We start from the raw sequence: 13250 nt of genomic DNA on the forward strand, positions 1-13250 counted from the left end.
GCCCCCCACCCTGTACCCAGCCCCCTCCCCTGTCCCCAGCCGGCAGGGCCACTGGGACCCCCGCGCTGGTGGGGACAGCGGGGACAAGGCCACACGCGTGGCCTGGGCTGCTCTCCCGCGGGCAGGGACAGGGATGGACCCTGCAGGGCTGGTCCCCTGCCCTCCACGGCAAGCCTGGGGACACGTGTGGCACTAGTGACACGCATGTCGCCTCACCCCACGTGGCACAGACGGGTGCCCACCCACCAGCCGCCGGTCCTGCTGTGCCAGGGCCATTCCTGCGGTGCCAGCCACCGGTTCTGGGGTGAAACCTTGCAGGATTTGGGGCAGCAGAGTGCACAGGGGTGAAGCCACCAGCCGGGCCCCGGGGGGTGGCATCCATCCCTTTCCTGGGCCAGCCTGGGTGTCCTGGCACCGTGGGTGGCACTGTCACCACACCCGGCTGTGTCAGCACAAACCTCCAGCTCCCAGCCCGGCCGAGGATTAACCAGCCAGCTCTGCTGCTAATTAATAATCCACTTGATTAAGAATTGTCAGTCAATATGTCACCAGCACAAGGACAGGCTCAGCGACCATGAGCTGGGGACATCTCTGCATGAGGCCACCGTCCTGCTCCTGCTCCTGCTCCTGCTCCTGCTCCTGCTCCTGCTCCTGCTCCTGCTCCTGCTACTGCTCCTTCTTCTCCTGCTCCTGCTCCTGCTCTTCCTCCTGCTCCTCTTCCTCCAGGTCCAGCAGTCCCAGCCCAGCCTGCTCGGACCCCTCTCTCTGCCCCCCATGGATCATCCTGGTGATGCCACCAGCATCCTGTCTGTCCCCTCGCCCATCTGTGCTGCTGTCACCCGGCAGGCTGGGGGTCTGTCTGTCCCACAAGGTGACACAAGGACCCCCTCTGCGATGTCATCTGTCACTCAGGCTCCTGGTGCTGTCACAGCTTCCCACACTCACCCCAGGTTCAACAGCTTGGATGGAATTTGGCCACGAGGGATCCTGAAGCCTTGGGGTGCAGCAGGACACCCCCAAAATGTGGGGGGAAGCCAGACCCATCCCGGGTGTTAAGGTCACCGTCCCCACTGTCCCTAGCAGGTGACACCAGGGATGTCATATCCAGCGGGGCTGGGAACAGCAGCTTTGGGGGGGCTCCCCTTCCCTCCATCCTGCACCCCCCCAGCGCTGAGCAGAGCACGGGGGGCGGGCGGGGGGCGCGGTGTCCCCCAGGGCAGTTCTATCAGATGGAGAGTGAAGCAGGGAGCAGTGGCAGGAGCAATTAGCTAATTGCAGCGGTGGGCGCCTGCCCCGGCCCCCCCTGCGGGCTCCGAGCCGCAGCCGCAGCACTTTGTGCTTAACCTACTTTCGCTTTTGTCCCGGCCGAGCAGCCGCAGCCGCCCGGGGCTCTGATGCCCGGGTCCCTCTCAGCAGCCCCCAGCCCCAAATGAAGCAGCCAGGGCTCAGCGGAGCCTGGGTAAGTGGGTCACACTCAGGCGGGACACACAGCAGCGTCCCCACGACAGGGATGGACGTTCGTGTCCTCCCAGGGAGGGAAATCTCAGAAACCTCCTCGCCAGGGTCTCCCCCGGCGCATCCTCCTCAGCCCTTCCCGGGGGATGCAGCGCCCGCAGCCTCTGGAGGATCGGCACTGCCTGGGCTTTAATTCCATCGGGCTTTAATTAACTAACGAGGCTCGGCGCTCCCCGCACCGAGAGAAGGGCCCGATCCAGCTGTGACACCGGGCCAGATGTGCAACGGGGAGGGTGGGAGTGCAGGGACTGCTGTGCTCAGGAATGTGGCACTGGGGACCGGAGAGCCCCGTGCCCTGGGGGAGGGCAGCAGCACGGTTCGGGCACAACGCCGGGAATCAGCAGTCACAGCCTGTCCCCACGGCTCGAGGACAGTGCCAGGGTCTCACCAGCGACCTTTGGGTCCGGCCAGCACCCCAAACTGAGACATCAGCATCCCTTTCCTTCCATCCACCCCAAACTGACACCTCCAGCGCCCCTTTCCTTCCATCCACCCTTAAGTGACACCTCCAGCGCCCCTTTCCTTCCATCCACCCCAAACTGACACCTCAGCGTCCCTTTCCTTCCATCCACCCTTAAGTGACACCTCCAGCGCCCCTTTCCTTCCATCCACCCCAAACTGACACCTCCAGCGTCCCTTTCCTTCCATCCACCCTTAAGTGACACCTCCAGCGCCCCTTTCCTTCTATCCACCCCAAACTGACACCTCCAGCGCCCCTTTCCTTCCATCCACCCCAAACTGACACCTCCAGCGCCCCTTTCCTTCCATTCACCCCAAACTGACACCTCAGCGTCCCTTTCCTTCCATCCACCCCAAACTGACACCTCCAGCGTCCCTTTCCTTCCATCCACCCCAAACTGACACTTCAGCATCCCTTTCCTTCCATCCACCCCAAACTGACACCTCAGCGTCCCTTTCCTTCCATCCACCGCCAGCCAAAATTCCCGGCGCCTCCCTGGGATAACCGGTCAGGAGAGCGTGCCCTGCTCGCGGCTCCCCTCCGGAGCTGCTGCCTGCCAGGACGGATTTTTTTTTTTTTTTTTAACTGGGATGATTTTTTCCGCCTCGGCTGCCAGCGGGGTGGCTCGGCCGCGGGGAAGGGGCCGGGGGAGCGGCAAGAAGGGGCCATTGTGGCCGGGCGCAGCTGCGCGGCGCGGGCAGGGAGCAGCGGGAATGCCAAGTGCTGCAGAGGGAAGGGCTTGCGGGACCCGGCACCCCGCACGGGGGGTCCCCAACCCCGCACGTGCCCCGGTGACAATGGTGGCTTTATGGGCAGTGCCACCACCCCCTGTGGCAGGAGCTGCCGCGGTCCTAGCGTGTGCCACCACGGGCGCAGGTGGGTGCTGGGGACACCCTGTCCCCATCCTGTCCCCTGGCACAGCCAGACGAGGCGCTGGGTGCTCCTGGAGCCTGCTCTGGAGGGTGATGGGCCCTGAGGAGCCCTGGCACAGTGACACCGGGGCTAGGGGGGGACACAGAGCGGCTCCGTGCCCTCCGCGGATCCTCTTTCTCTCGCCGTGCTCTCCTGAATAATTCAGGCTCTGCCTCCCTGCGGGTGCTCCCCCCTGCCCGCAGCCGAGCCCCCGCACCCGGCCGGGGGGAGCAGCCGGGACCGGAGCTCCTGGAGCTCTGGGGGCGTCCGGGTGGGACGGGAACGAGCCGTGCCGCCCCCCGAGGACGGGCGATGCCTGGCGGGCAGGGGAGCAGCGGCAAAGCCCCGTTTCATTTCCCTGGAAGGAGAGGAGGGACGGGGGGGAGAGGCCGCTCGGAGCTGGCCCAGCTCCTGCTGCCTCTCCTTTTTATTCCCTGTTTTCATGCGGCGCCAGCTCCCATCCCCGCGGATCCGCAGCGGCTGCTGCCGGCAGCGCCCTCGGGGCAGGGACGCGCATTTGTGGGGGTCCCCCCGTGTGACCCCAGCCCAGCATCCCCCAGCCGCTGCTCCGGGTCTGGAGTGAGGTTCGGATATTCCCGAGACTCTTCCCGAGGTGGGAATGGTGGGATCTGCGGGTTGGGCACACCGGAGAGCGTGGGGGTGCTCCCCACAGCCCACCCCGTCCTGTCACCCCCAAAACACCTTCAGCAACAGCCTGAGCGAGGTGACAAACTGCGGGGTGTCCCTGCGGTGGGAGTGCGGGATGGGACAGCGCGGGGGTGCGGGACAGGGCAGTGACAGGGACACGGGAAGGGGCAGCAATGGGGACACGGTGTGGGGCAGCAATGGGGACACGGGGTGGGGAAATGGCGCTGGCACAGGACAGCAATGGGGACGTGGGGCAGGACAGCGGGGAGGTTGCAGGACAGGGCAGTGACAGGGACACAGGACCAGGCTCCTGGTGCCCACCAGAGGAGCCCGGAGGGTGATTTCTGTGCTAGGCTGCTGCCACAAGTGTTCGGAAGTGCCGCAGCAGCTGCTCTGGCTGTTCCCACCTGGGACCAGAGCAAATCCTCGGGGGCGCTGGGAGTGGGGGCGATGCCCCGGGGGTGTCGCAGGGCCGGGGGGGCTGGCGGGGATCCGGGGTTCGCTTCCCAGCCGCTGCGTGAGACCAAGACTCAAGTGAAGGCTCCCGTTAATCCAGGCTTTAATCCGCTCTAAATCCCACCTTTAATCGTTTAATGCCACCTTTGGGAATTAGGATCCCGTGCCGCGGCTCGCACCCACTGAGCCGCGAGGAGGAAGAGGAAGGATGCCCCGACACTCCCGATGCTGGGCAGCTCCGAATCTTTGGGATGTCGGGGGGTCCCCGGCACCGGGATGGACTGACAGCCACGACCCCCGGGGTCAACACCCCCGCCTGAACAGCCCCCGCGCCTCCCCCGCTTCCCACGGGTGTCCCAGCCCCCGTGGGGCCGCGGAGGAGGGGGAGCCCCCCTTCCCCCAGCTCAAACAGCGCCCTCCTCGGCTCCGGCTCACGCGTGATGCTCTCACCCGCGTGTCCCCGCCGCCCACCGGTGTCCCCGTCACCCCCGCGTGTCCCTGTCACCCCGCGTGTCCTCGTCATCCCCTCGTGTCCCTGTCACACAGCGTGTCCCTCTCGCACCCGTGTGTCCCCGTCCCCCCGCGCGTCCCTGTCACCCCCGCGTGTCCCTGTCCCCCCTGTGTGTCCCCGTCCCTGCTGCGTGTCCCTGTCACACAGCGTGTCCTGTCACCCCTCGTGTCTCCGTCACCCCGCGTGTCCCCCTTACACCGCGTGTCCCCACCGCCCACCCGTGTCCCCGTCCCCCCACCCCGTGTCCCTGTCCCCCTGTGTGTCCCCGTCCCCCCTGTGTGTCCCCCCGCGTGTCCCAGTGCCCCCTGTGTGTCCCTGTCCCTCTGTGTGTCCCTATCCCCCCCGGTGTGTCCCCGTCCCCCCGGTGTGTCCCTGTCCCTCTGTGTGTCCCCATCCCCCCGGTGTGTCCCCGTGCCCCCTGTGTGTCCCCGTCCCCCCGCGTGTCCCTGTCCCCCTGCGTGTCCCCCCGGTGTGTCCCCGTGCCCCCGGTGTGTCCCTGTCCCCCTGTGTGTCCCCCCCGGTGTGTCCCCGTGCCCCCGGTGCAGCCCGGGGTGCCGAGCCCGCCCCGCGCGTTCCCGGGCCCGGCCCACGCGCGCGGGACCCACGGGGACGCGCCCGCCCCGGCCCCGCCCACGCCCCATCCGCGCGCTCCCATTGGCCGCTTCGTAGCAAGCCCCGCGCCGCCATTGGCTGGCGACACCTGTGGGACACGCCCCCTGCCCCGCCCCCGCCGCTCCCGGCCCCGCGCGGGACCCGGCGGAGAGAGCGGGGGGGAGACCCCGACCCACCGGGAACCGGGAACGGGAACAGGGAACCCGACACCGAGAGCAGGGACCCCCACACTGAGAGCCGGGAACCGGCACCGGGAACAGGGAACAGGCACCGGGAACCGGGAACCGGCACCGAGAGCCGGGAGCCGGCACCGGGAACCGGACACTGAGCACCAGGCACCGAGAATCAGACACCGGGAACCGGACACTGAGAGCCGGGAACCGGGAACTGGCACCGGGAACCGGACATTGAGAGCCGGGAACCGGCACCGGGAACCGCACATTAAGAATAGGGAGCCGGCACCGGGAACCGGACACTGGGAACCGCACATTAAGAATCGGGAGCCGGCACCGGGAACCGGACACTGGGAACCGGACACCGAGAATCGGACACCGGGAACCGGCACCGGGAATCGGGAAACAGACACTGGGAACCGGGCACCGGACACAGGGAACGGGGCACCGGACATTGGACACCGGGAACCAGCACCGGGAAACGAACATCGGACACCGGGACTGGCACTGGGCATCGAGGTCCGAACACCGGACATCGTCACCGGGCTCCGGTAGCGCCCGCGGGGCCCGGCGGGCAGGAGCGGCGCGGGGGCAGCGGGACCCTCCGCTGGCCCCGCCCCCCCAGCCCCGCCCCGCCCGTCCCGCCGGGAGCACCGGAGAATCCCCGGTCCCGGCGCCGCTCTCCCCGAGGCAGGCTGCAGGTAAGGGCCGCTTCCCCCGGTACCTCCCGGTACCTCCCGGTTCCTCCCGGTTCCCCCGGTTCCTCCCATCTTTCCCCGGTCCGTGGGGGCGCTCGGTACCGGTCCCGGTTCGTGCTTGCGCTGGGGGGCGAAGCCTCTCGTGCCCCATCCCGGGAATCGTCCGTGTGTGCCCCCCCTGCCCGGTGTCACCGGGCACCGACGGCCGCGCCCGGGGCAGAGCAGGGTTCGGGAGCCGCGAGGGCCGGGAGCCGGGGGCGGCAGAGCCCCGGCAGCCCCTGGACGAGCCTCGGCTTTCCCGGGTGGATAAAACACGGGGAGAGGGCGATGGGGCTGGGGAGACCCCTGGGCCCGGTGGGTGCTGGATAACGGGAGCCGGGAGGAGGCACCGGAGCCGCCCCGTGGGGCTGGCACGGCCCCACGTGCAGGGCAGGGCCGGGTGCCCCATGGCAGCACTTGGCTCCGAGCATCGCCTGTCCCTCCTGCCAGCCCTGCGCTCCGGAGGATGAAATTCCTCCGTTCCTGGAAAGACGAATCCCTCGGGAGAGGCCGGATCCCTCCCGGGGCAGGAGCCGGGGGTGGAATTCCCAAAACTCCCGGCCCTGACTGATCTTCCCTGGGGCACGGGAGGATTTGGGCCGTTCTCCACCGACCCCAGGCCGAGCACTGGATCCCAATTGTCCCGTGGAGTTTTCCTCCCTGCCAGAGCGACTTTGTCCTGCTGGTCCCGGGGCAGGAAGCATGTGATGTGCCCTGGCCCCCTCCGCAGCCGGACAGACGGACGGGTGGTGGTTTGGCCTCAGTTTCCCCCTCCCAGCCTCTGTTTTCTACTTCCCCATGAGTCTCCGTCTGCTCCGAGTGAGGGAGAAAGGAAGTTGCTGCCAGAGAGAGCAGCTTGATGGCAGCTGGAGAAAGAAAAGGAGGAAATGGAAGGCGAGACAGATGCTCCAAAACAACCCCCCGTCCTCCTCTCTGTAAAATAACCCCCTTCCTCCTCTTCCTCTGCCTTTTCTCCATAAAACCCCCCTTTCTTCCTCCTCTTCTTCCTCCCCTCCATAAAGTAACCCCCCTTCCTCCTCTTCCTCCTCCTTCTCTCCTTAAAATAACCTCCATTCCTCCTCCTCCTGCTCCTTCTCCTCCTCCTCCTCTCCAGCTTGGCAGCTGCCTCCCCCGCGGGGCACAATAATCCCAGGAGGAATTCCTTGATGCCGCAGCAGCTCCTCAGCTCAGCCCCCAGGATCGCCCCCTGCCCCGCGTGGGGCTCGCAGCCCTGAGCCCCCCCCTCCACGCGGATCCAGGGTCCCATTCCCACGGGAAGCGCTGCCAGGGCTCCCCAGCCATGCCCGGGCTTGGCACCGCCAGAGCCCCCTCGGTTGTGGCTCGGCTCCTTGCACAGACACGTCGGAGCTGCCGGGGCGGATCGGCATTCCCAGGCAAAACCAAAAACCGCCTCCTTCCCATGGCTGCACCCGCAGCCCCAGCGGGGGCACCTGCGGGAAGGAGATTTGGGGACGGAGGAGCTCAGATGGCGGTGCCAGGGGCGGAGGGGACAGGGACGGGGACGCGCCGAGCGCTGCCACCAGCACCGGGAGCGAGCAGGGCAAGGGGAGCACGGGGTGCGGCGGTGCCCCGCAGCGTTCCCGGTGCCCCGCAGCGTTCCCGGTGCCCCGCAGCATTCCCGGTGCCCCGCGGCATTCCCGGTGCCCCGCAGCATTCCCGGTGCCCCGCAGCATTCCCGGTGCCCCGCAGCGTTCCCGGTGCCCCCCCGCATTCCGCGGCCGCGGATTCACCCGGCTTTGCCCAGCTTTTCCCCGGGCTCGGTGTTTGCTCAGTGCCCTCCTCCCGGCCTCGCCCCGCTGGGCACACACGCGCCCGGGCAGCGTCTCCGGCTGCTCTCTGCGCCCATGGCAACCTGCGAGGGCCTTCCTCCCGCTCCTCTTCCTCGGCTCTCCCGGCGCTGGTAGCGAGGCCCTGGGGGCTGCGGGGGTCTCGGGGGGCGGGGGGCGGGCTGCAGGCGCTGCTGGGGCTCTCAGGTTACTGCCCGGAGCTCCCACCTGGCTCCTGTAATCCAGGAGGGTGTAATTAATTAATAGGGTTGGAGCAGAGGGAAAGCGATCCGGGGGATGGAGAGCAGAGCAGCGGGATGGCATTCACCCAGCTGGCACTGAGCCAGGGATTCGGGGCACTGGGGGTGCTGGGGGGCAGAGCAGGGTCTGTCCCGGGAAATCCAGGGGGATCGCCGCTGTTCAGAGTTTATCCTGCTGGGAAATGATGTTTCTGTGTTGGAGGAAACTTGTAGCAAGACAATCCAAGTTACTGCGGCCGCGGTGGGAAGGTGGAGGAGGGAGAGGAGGAGGAAGAGGAGGCAGGGGTGCCTCCACTCTGAGCTGGAGCTTTGTGGAGCCTCCCCCTCTGCGCTGCTCCATGAATTAATTAATTTTCCTTTCCTGCATGAAATATTCCCCCGCTGCCAAGGGAACTGGGGGGCCAAGGCCGTGGAGGTGGGAGCCAGGTGAAAGGGACAGGCAGGGAGAGGGGTCTTTGGAGCAGGTAAAAATGGTCGCTGGGAGGATATCACTGCTGGCATGGATGGCGCTCACTTGGCAGCTCTGCTGTGGTGCCACCAGCGCCAGGGGACCACAGGTGACAGGGTCTTGTCTTCCCCCTCCGACAGGAGCTTTCTGGTGATGGTTGATGATCGATGCTTGTGCCCTCAGTGCTGTGGGAGAGGTTTTTTTGGGAATCCAGGTCACAGCCGGGTGCTGGGTGAGGTGCAAGCCCAGTGGGGTGGATGCCAAACCGGAGATGGGCACGGCACGTGTCTGTCCCCAGGGGACCACGTCTGTCCTGTGACAGGGCCACCCTCCCGTGCTCAGCCAGGACACCCCAACCTCACACCACCGCTCAGGGCTGCAAGATTCCCCCAAAAACCTCCAAAAATGGGTGGAAACCCTCCGAGAAAGGGCTGTACCTGTCCCCAAAGCCGCCGTTGGGACCACAGCCCTGCCGCACTCTTCCGGAGCAGGGAGGAACTTGGTGACAGCAGCCCCACTTCGCAAGAAGAAGCTGTTTTTTAGGGCGTTTTCATCAAAAAGGAGAAGGGGGGTGGTGGGGAGCCCAAGCCCTGAGCCGGGCTGGAAACTGCAGCGACAGGAAGGAAGTGAAGTGGGTTATTTCAGGCTGCAGTTGGCTGCTCGGGGCAAGGCTCGACTCTTCGTGCGCTGATAGCAGCCCCCGGTGAACAATGGGGTCGTGGGGCCCTTCCCGGCAGGAAAACGGCTCGTTCCGCTGAAATCTCCAAATCTCCTGCTGCTGCTGCTGAGTCAGCAGGTCCTGGTGGGCCGAGCCTGGTGCGGAGGGTGCAGGGGGAGCCGGCAGGAGGTGAGCCTGGCTTTCCTTGGGCTTTGCAGGATGCAGCCTCTGAAACCATCCCTGGGCACTGGAGAGGGAGCTGCTTGCATTTTTGGGATCTTCACACCTGTCTATACCACTTTTGGGGTCCCTAGACCCCCCCCAATAATGCTTCGTGCCTCAGTTTCCCCCTGGAGCGACGCTCCTGGCTCCAGAGCAGGGGAGGGCTGTGAGCAGCCGGGTGTTATTTGCTGCAGGGAGCAGAGGGTTGATCCATTATCCCAGCTGGCATTTGGGAGCCGTGGGCAGCCCGCAGGACTTGGCACTTCCTATTTTTCATGCGCTCCGGAGGTGGAGTTTGCACTCGCTTTGTGTCCGTGGTCACCCAAGGCAGAGCTCGGGTGTGGGAATTCCTATTTATCCAGGCACCGCTCCCAGGGCACCCCACGAGCCTGGGGAGGGAAATTCCAGGCTGTCAGCACCACAGCAAAGCCCTGCTCCTTCCGGACAGGATGAAGTGAGTTCCCTCACAGAGGAGCTGGAGCTGCCTCTGCCCATCCTGCCCGTCCCTCCCTCCAGGCTCGGGCAGCACCTCCTGGATGCAGCCACTGGAATCCCACGAGCCTGACCCAGGAGCTGCTGTCACCAGGCTCTACGCTGTCATTTTTGTCTCATTAAGTGTGAGAGCCTCAGCTGGAGGCTCAGGCTGACAAGAATCAATGTTTCCCCACCGTAGGAAACGCTTCCAAACCTCCGTGTTTTTCCTGAGGGCTGCAGATAACCCTGCAGCGATGTCTGTGTCACTGCTCCTGGAATTCCCACCCCCACGGAGCCTTGGCTGCCCTCGGGTCTGGGAGCTGATGGCTGGGAGGTGCTCAGGGGCTCAGCACCATCGTGCTGCCTGGGGGTCCCTGAGGAGCTGGGGTTTGCTCCTCAGAGCCTGGTGTGTGCTCCAGAGGGGTAGGAGCAGCACTGGGGATCCCCAGAGGGGTCTGGGAATTTCAGCTTGGCCAGGGGGGAACGACAGAGCTGCCTGTGATGGGGACAGACTTGGTTCTGTGACAGAATCCCAGAGTCATGGAGTGGTTTGGGTTGGACAAAGACCAAAAGCTCATCTAATCCCTCCCCTGCCATGGGCAGGGGCACCTTCCACTGCTCCAGCCTGGCCTTGGACACTTCCAGGGATCCAGGGACAGCCACAGCTGCTCTGGGCACCCTGTGCGAGGGCCTCAGCTCCTTCTCAGGGAAGAATTCCTTCTTAACATCAAATCTAAACCTGCTCCCTACCCACGAGCAATTTATCCCCATCCATCCTCACACCAGCAGCATCCTTCAGCTGAGCTCTCTCCTCTCCCCTCCCTGGGGATGCATTTTTAGGCTGATCCCATCCCCTCCTGCTCTGCCAGGCTGTCCATGCCGTGTGCAGGCTCTTGCAGAAGCAGCTCCCAGCTCTGCCCATCCATCCTGGTTGTTTTCCTGCTGTTCTCCCCTCCCTGTGATTTGTAGCTCTGCGGTTTCCCAGGCCGAGATGCATCTCCAGGGTTTTTGATCGTTCACAGCAGTTTAAAGCCGTGCTCTGCCCGAGGTGATGGATTTGGCCCCGCCGGGACGTGGGAGTGGGGCTCTGGGTGATCTTCCTGTCTGGGTGAATTATTCACCTCCTGCACTGCCGCCTCCGGAGGAGGCTGGGGCAGCAGCACAACAAGTCCGAGCTTGTGTGGGTGTTCCAGGGTGAGCAGTGCCAGGGAAAAGGGCTCCCGTGCCACTGCTGGGTGCTGCAAACCGGCTGTGCCACCCCAGCCTGGCCATGGATGGGGCACATGGCAGGGGGGTGACTCAGCTGCCACCTGGGCTGTCCCCAGCTCACCCTGCAGGAAATGAGTCAGGTTTTAAGGAAGGAAAAATGTTCAAACGATGGGGCAAGAGTTCTTCCTGCCCCAGGAGGAGGGAGGCGACGGTGCCAGGAGGGACACGGGGATGGAGGGGCACGGGTGGAGCTCAGGTAGGGACGCCTCGCTCGCTGCAGCCTCTCCACAGAGTTTGGGAAAAGGAAAAGGTGGGAACTGTAACTGATCCCACTGACCAAACCTGGAGGTGAGCTCAGCCCTGGCACCCAGGAGCTCCCTCAGTCTGGCCATTGCCTGGAGATGCTCTTTCTCCTGCCAAAAATCTGTGCGGGGAGGTGAGGAATCACAGAATCACGGAATGGTTTGGGTGGGAAGGGACCTTAAAGCTCATCCTGCCGTGGACTGGGACACTCCACCAGCCCAGGTGAGATGGGGATGGATGCAGAGCAGGGACTGAGCCGTGTGTGCCTCTTCCCCCGCAGAGATGGACACCTTCAGCACCAAGAACTTGGCCCTGCAGGCCCAGAAGAAGCTCCTGAGCAAAATGGCCACCAAGACCATCGCCAACGCCTTCATCGATGACACCAGCAGCGAGATCCTGGACGAGCTGTACCGGGCCACCAAGGAGTACACCCACAACCGCAAAGAGGCCCAGAAGATCATCAAGAACCTCATCAAGATCGTGATGAAGCTGGGCGTTCTCTACCGCAACGGGCAGTTCAGCGCCGAGGAGCTGCTGGTCATGGAGCGCTTCCGCAAGAAGGTCCACACCTTGGCCATGACGGCCGTCAGCTTCCACCAGATAGACTTCACCTTCGACCGCAGGGTCATGTCCAGCGTCCTGACCGAGTGCCGGGACCTGCTGCACCAGGCGGTCAACGGGCACCTGACGGCCAAGTCCCACTCGCGCATCAACCACGTCTTCAACCACTTCGCGGACTACGAGTTCCTGTCGGCGCTCTACGGCCCGGCCGAGCCCTACCGCACCCACCTCCAGAGGATCTGCGAGGGCGTCAACAAGATGCTGGAGGAGGACAGCATCTGAGGGGGCTCCTGGCAGCGGGGCTCCTGGCAGAGGCCGGGGATGGGATGTCTGATTTGGCCTTCGCCGGGCTGGCCGTCCCCTCCTCATCCTCCTCCTCTGTTCTTGTTTCTCCAAGAGAATGAACTTCTTGACGTTGTGTCCCCCTCGCCCAGGGTCTGCAAACCCCTCCCTGCGCCCTCTCCAGGGCATCCTGGGACTCTGGGCCCCTGCTGTACAGTTTGATTTCCTTGCCCACCAAGTGCCTTTGGCTCAGAGTCCAAGGATTTGGGCTCTGTGCCTTGAACTCTGTTGCATCCCTCTGTGGGGAAACTGAACCAAAGACTCGTGGTGTGAAGCACCTCTGAGGTGTCTCTGAGCAGGTGGGACGGTGTTGGGGGGACAGTTCTGAGCCCCCATAACTGGAGGGCTGTGGGACACTGTGGTTTCCTTCCAGCAGCTCCACAACGTGGAGGGAGCAAAGCACGGTCCAGACCTGTGCTGCCTCAGGCAGGAAGGTGCTTCTGCCTGGGCTTAGGTGTCCTCAAAGACAAATCCCTGAGACCAGGAGGATCCCTCCTCAGCTGGGAGGGAGCTGGGGGAAGCTGCTCCATCCCTGGAACCACCCAAGTGCCCACCAGTCTCCAGTGGTGGTGGCACCTGGCAGCTTTGGTGGCCATCCAAAGCTCCCCTGGGATTTCATCCCTTTTCCACGCCCTTGACTGAGTGATGTTCATTTTCAGCAAACTCTGTAGCCCTGATGAGTTATTTAAATAAACTCAGTGTGGCCTGGGAGCTCCGTGAGGTGTCAGTGGTGACAGTGACAGAATGAGCCCTGGGGACAGCTGGCTTTGTCCCCAGGTGGTGGTGGCTCTCTGTGACCTGGGGTTTGTGCTCTCTGTCCCCTGGCATTGCTGCTGGTTGTGCTGTCCCTGCTCAGTGGCCCAGCAGCTCCTGTGTTTGCATGGACAAAGGGGAATGCCCTCCCAGAGGGCAGGGTCAGATGGGATACGGGGAAGGAGTTCCTCCCTGTGGGATGGGGAGGG

At 64.7% G+C, this 13250-nt stretch overlaps 1 protein-coding gene across 4 annotated transcripts; it reads left to right on the forward strand.

Annotated features, from left to right (window-relative positions):
* Window positions 1–1341: 1341 nt before the first annotated feature.
* Window positions 1342–12999, forward strand: TNFAIP8L1 (TNF alpha induced protein 8 like 1). Of its 4 annotated transcripts, none has more exons than XM_064396458.1 (2): window positions 1342–1459; window positions 11666–12999. In XM_064396458.1, exon 2 carries the CDS (start codon window positions 11668–11670, stop codon window positions 12226–12228), a length of 561 nt encoding a protein of 186 aa, XP_064252528.1. In that variant the 5' UTR covers window positions 1342–1459; window positions 11666–11667; the 3' UTR covers window positions 12229–12999. The 4 variants fall into 4 exon arrangements, with proteins under 4 accessions (XP_064252528.1, XP_064252526.1, XP_064252525.1 ...); XM_064396456.1 differs by lacking the exon at window positions 1342–1459 and adding an exon at window positions 5025–5988; XM_064396455.1 differs by lacking the exon at window positions 1342–1459 and adding an exon at window positions 7226–7945.
* Window positions 13000–13250: the final 251 nt, after the last annotated feature.

This window comes from Passer domesticus, chromosome 21, assembly GCF_036417665.1.
Source record: "Passer domesticus isolate bPasDom1 chromosome 21, bPasDom1.hap1, whole genome shotgun sequence".
NCBI classification, from domain to species: Eukaryota; Metazoa; Chordata; class Aves; order Passeriformes; family Passeridae; genus Passer; species Passer domesticus.